Below are 5,404 nucleotides of genomic sequence, written 5' to 3'. Positions count from 1 at the left end.
AGTCCCTCAAGAAAACTGCCTAAGAGATCCATTGTCAGGAAAAGTCCAGTCATTTCATTTTTTATTTATTTATTATAAATATTAAATAAGGGGAAATGCGAAAATAAAATAAACATTAAACACACGAACTAATTAGTTTATCTAATATTTACAAATGACAGAGAATACCTTCCACCCCACGCTTAGATCATGCATTGTCCTTAATGCATATATAAATTTATAAACACAAAAATATGTAAGGTGGTTGGAAAAAAACTCCCTGATCAGTCATCGTCCTCGCCCTCGCCCTCATCGTCGAAGGCTCCATCTGCACCTGTCCAGTCCTCATCCTCCGCTCCCTCAGCATCATCATCATCATCATCCTCGTCAGACTGCTATGGCTCGGCCTTAGAACATACTAGTGTGTTGACATCCTTATCATCTCGGAGTCGCTGCCCATCGCCAAGCCTAACTAGATATTGTGCATGAGGATTAAGAGGATAACGCTCCTCCAAGGTGGCCCTCTCCTCAATAGTGGCCGCCCTTCCCCCAATCTTGAGTTGTAAATCCATCATCCCATATAGATGTGCCATAAAGCTGTCATCTCGAGCATTGTGCTCGGAACCTGTCATTGTGGCCATGGCATTCTCCTCTTTAACCCGTATTCTTGTGATGTCCATTAGTCTGAGGGGTGGAGGAATGACTAAATCAAAATAACGCTCCTCCTCCACCTCTTCTTTGCGCAGGTACTGAGTCAACATGTTGGCGAATGAAAATCTGTCAATGCGCTTGCTTGTTCTCACCTGGGACATCTGGTAGTGTATTAAGTGGCCCACATTTACTTTCTGGCCAGTCATGAGGAAGTACAACACGCATATCCTTTCACGGCTTATAAGAGTCTCATGATTGTATGGTAATAGTCGCGTGTTGATCAATTTCAACCACACCTGAGCTTCCGGCTTCATTCTTTTTATTTGAAAATTTCCTATGGAGTTGGGACTTCTTGTCACAAACCCAAGCAGCCATAGGATTGACACCACAGAGAGTGTGTCTTAATGCCTGATATGTAGGACGGGTGATTAAGTTGTCCAAGAGCTCCTGTGGAACATCCGTAGCTCCCACAAAATTGCATATAGCTGTTGTCGAAAAATCGATCAACCTTCCTCTAATAGGCACCAACTGCTCAGAATCATTCAGATCAAAACCGGCATAAAATTCCCGAACAAGGTTGACATTTATATCCCCGGTGTTTCTAAACATGTAGCTTGCGCCAGGGTCATGAATACATTTCCAAATTGATTGGTACTTAGCTTGTAGGCGCCGCTCATGAACATCTAACTCAGAATGTATATGTCTCGGCCGACAAAGCTTGTACCAATCCTTGGCAGATTGAGGTATGCTCTTCAGTGCAAATTCTCATTGTCCCTCAGGTTGTGGGCGTGTGGCTGCTATAGATGCAACTGCTTACCACCCTTCAACTTGGCTTGAAGTGGCCTCCCGACCTTTTCTCTTTTTCGGTGGAGGTCTGGAAGAAGCCTTGGCCTTAGTCGGAACAGTAGCCTTGCCCTCGCCTTTACCATCGTCTGTTTTAGGAGGCATACTCGTAACTACATAAGTGAACATTTCTCAGTGATAAAGCAGATGAATCAATTCAAAATATGGTCTTGTGACCCCACACTTAAGAGTTCATTACATGATGTTCAACCATTTTGAGGTTACTCAAACTTCACCTCTTTATTTTAGCATGCGAATAAAGCAATGGCAAAATGGTGTTTACCACAATTGCTATGCATGTAGCTGCTGTTGAGCCCAACTAAATTTGCAATTTGGATTGGTGCAATGCAACATAGCACAAGTATTATAATCCTGGAAACCAGAACTCCATTTGAGCAAAGATCGCCTTTGAGGCATTTCGGCAAACACTTAGCACGCACTAGTGTTTTCAAAGTGGTTGTAGAGATGAGGGATCCTCACCCTCCCCAAATCGACTTGGGGATTTCACGTTATCACCCTTGTACCCAACATCAATACCAATCCTATGGGGTTTATGGGATTAGGGCGAGCAAGAAAACTGATGCTATGAATACGTACCCAAAATTGGTGGAATTTCATTTCTTAACTCAATTCAAATTTTTGATAGATGAAAGAGTTAGAAACATACCTTAGATACTTAGGAGGATTGATGTGTTCTTCAATTGATGTCCCAAGTGATTGAAAGAGATGATTAGCGAAGGACTTCAATGAAATTTGTGTGTGTGTGTGTGGGGGGGGGGGGGGGGGAAAGGGACGGGCAGTGTAGTGTTAAATATGGTGTGTGTGTGTGTGTGTGTTTAAATATGTTATAAATAATAGAAATAAGATTAAACAAAACTAAACAAATTAAAATCAACAATAACATGGCGACGCGAGCTCCCAGCGAGCATAACACCATGCGAGGCTATCTGTTAAACGTGAAACGGACTGGGCGACGCGAAGCTAACAGCGAACTAAATGCCTGGCGACGCAACCTTTGGCCCGAGATTAACCTCGCTTAATCACTCACTCGGCGATCTCTATAGCACGCTTAAGACCTAGCGACGCGTGGTGTTTAGTGAGAAAGGGAGCGATTCGTTGTGCTTAGGTTGGGTAAGCGAGCAATGGACAGTAGGTTTACAACAATGGACAATAGGTGATGTGAGGTTCATGACGATCTCTGTAGTTGCATGGGGGTTGGCCAACTGAGTTTTATAGCGAAAATGGGGGATGGCCAGGCGAAACCAACAGCGAGCTAGAAATATGGTTGGCGAGGATTTCAGCGAGCAAAGGATTGTGCGAGGCGATCTCTAACGCATGTTGAGAACCTGGCGACGCGAGGTCCAACATGAGGTGGACCTCTCTACCTCCCTCGTGACTTCTGCTGTATAGCGATGTTACTGCCTAGATCCGCGAACTCTAATGCGAGAAAGAAGGCTTGCGATACGACGTTTGCTTCCAGGTGCGCTATGTTGTTTGGAGAGTATGTATGTAATTTTTATTTCGTTTTGTGAACAAATCCCAGCTCCATGACCTCCCATCGTGCTCCATTACCTGTTCAGACACCAAGATTTAGCTAAAAACTTGTTAGTGCATAAAACAACTGAAAATTTATAGTTAAGATAAAATATACTATGAATTGGGTTGCCTCCCAACAAGCGCCTGATTTAACGTCGCGGCACGACGCATGCAGTCGAACTTAAGGTTCACTCAATATTTGAGGTTCCTTCAAATGAATCACTGATACAACGTTTTCGTCCTCTATGCCGGGGTAATGTTTTAACCTTTGCCCATTGACTTTAAATCTATTCGTTCCATCATCGGATTCAATTTTTGCAACTCCACATGAGAGTACTTCCACCACTCTAAATGGTCCCGACCATCTAGATTTCAGCTTAACCGGAAATAGTTTCAATCTTGAATTATACAACAGCACGACATCTCCGGGTTTGAAAATCCTCTCTTGAATATGCTTATCATGTATGATCTTCATCCTTTCCCTGTACAACCTGGTGCTTTCAAAAGCATGATAACAGAGCTCATCAAGTTCATGAAGCTTTGTGACTCTACTCGTGCCAGCGGCCTCAATGTCAAGATTTAATTGCCTTAATGCCCAAAAAGCTCTATGCTCTAGTTTTACCGGTAAGTTACACACTTTCCCAAACACCAATTTGTGCGGTGACATACCTATCAGAGTTTTGAATGCAGTGCGGTAGGCCCATAGTGCATCATCCAGTTTTTTCGCCCAATCAGTCCAGTCGCATTTACAGTTTTGGTCAAAACACTCTTGATTTCTCTGTTTGACACCTCAACTTGCCCACTTGTTTGTGGGTGATACGGAGTGGCAACCTTATGGCGTACGCCATATTTTTCCAGCAACTTTGCGAAGGCTCGATTGCAGAAGTGAGTTCCTCCATTACTGATGATCGCCCTTGGAGTTACAAATCGAGTGAAGATATTTTTTCTTAGAAAACCAATAACTCCCTTTGCATCATTTGTTGGGAGTGTTACAGATTCTACCCATTTCTAGACATAGTCTACTGCTACGAGTATATACTTGTTGTTGTATGAGCTGACAAATGGTCCCATAAAGTCGACTCCCCATACATCAAATACTTCTACTTCTTGAATTGGGTTCATGGGCATCTCATGTCGACAATAAATATTCCCCGTACTTTGACACTCATCACAGTTCTTTACCCAAAAGTGTGCATCTTTAAACAATGTCGGCCAATAGAAGCCTGAATCCAACACTTTAGCAGCTGTCCTTACTCCTCCAAAATGACCTCCATACGGCAAAGCATGACATGCCTGCAAAACAGAATCTTGGTCTATCTCGGGAATACATCTTCGGATCATGTTATCAATACAAATCCGAAACAAATATGGTTCAACCCAGAAATACATGCGATAATCACAAAAGAACTTTTTCTTCTGCATAGAAGATAATTCATAGGGAACAATACTGTTTGCCAGGTAGTTTGCAATGTCTGCATACCATGGAGCTTCCTCAAGGCTCGTGGCTAACAATTGTTCATCTGGGAAAGTCTCCATGATCTCTTCCACCTCCACCTTCATTTCAGCTCCTTCAAGCCTGGACAAGTGATCCACAGTGTGGTTCTCCATTCCTTTTCGGTCACGGATTTCCAAGTCGAACTCTTGCAGCAGTAGGACCCATCTAATCACGCGTGACTTTGACTCTTTCTTATCAATTAGGTACCTGAGAGCAGCATGGTAAATATAAACAATTACCTTCGAGCCTATCAAGTAGGACCAGAATTTGTCAAATGCGAACACCACGGCTAGAATCTCTTTTTTGTCACTGTGTAATTCAGTTGAGCCCTATTTAATATTCTACTTGCATAGTAGATTGGATGCATGATTTTATCTTTTCTCTATCCAAGTATTTCTCCTACAACATGGTCACTTGCATCACACATCAGCTCAAATGGTTGATCCCAGTCGGGGGCAACTATGATAGGTGCAGACACCAACCTCTTCTTCAATCCCTCAAAAGCTACCCTGCAGTCATCAGAAAACACAAAAGGGTGATTGTTTTCAAGAAATTTACACAAAGGCTTAGCAATCTTGGAAAAATCTCTTATAAAACGCCTGTAGAAACCGGCGTGACCAAGGAAACTCCTTATTGCCTTGATAGAAGTGGGTGGTGCCAGCTTCTCTATTACATCGACTTTAGCACGGTCCACCTCAATGCCCTTACTTGACACTAGGTGTCCCAAGACTATACCTTCATATACCATGAAATGGCATTTTTTCTAGTTTAGCACCAGATTAGTCTCAATACATATCTGCAACACTCTTTTCAGATTTCTAAGGCAATCATCAAAAGAATTTCCCACCACTGAGAAATCATCCATGAAAACCTCCATTATATCCTCTACCATATCTGTGA

The 5,404-nt window shown here is 42.7% G+C and overlaps 1 protein-coding gene across 1 annotated transcript; it reads right to left on the bottom strand.

Moving 5' to 3' along the window:
• Positions 1-3,190: 3,190 nt before the first annotated feature.
• LOC138894449 (uncharacterized) lies at positions 3,191-3,676 on the bottom strand. Its single transcript, XM_070179145.1, has one exon. It carries the CDS (start codon positions 3,674-3,676, stop codon positions 3,191-3,193), a length of 486 nt encoding a protein of 161 aa, XP_070035246.1.
• Positions 3,677-5,404: the final 1,728 nt, after the last annotated feature.

This window comes from Nicotiana tomentosiformis, chromosome 6, assembly GCF_000390325.3.
Source record: "Nicotiana tomentosiformis chromosome 6, ASM39032v3, whole genome shotgun sequence".
In the NCBI taxonomy this organism is placed as follows: Eukaryota; Viridiplantae; Streptophyta; class Magnoliopsida; order Solanales; family Solanaceae; genus Nicotiana; species Nicotiana tomentosiformis.
The sequence above is the reverse complement of the archived record's forward strand: the minus strand, read 5'-3'. Positions and strand labels throughout refer to the sequence as shown.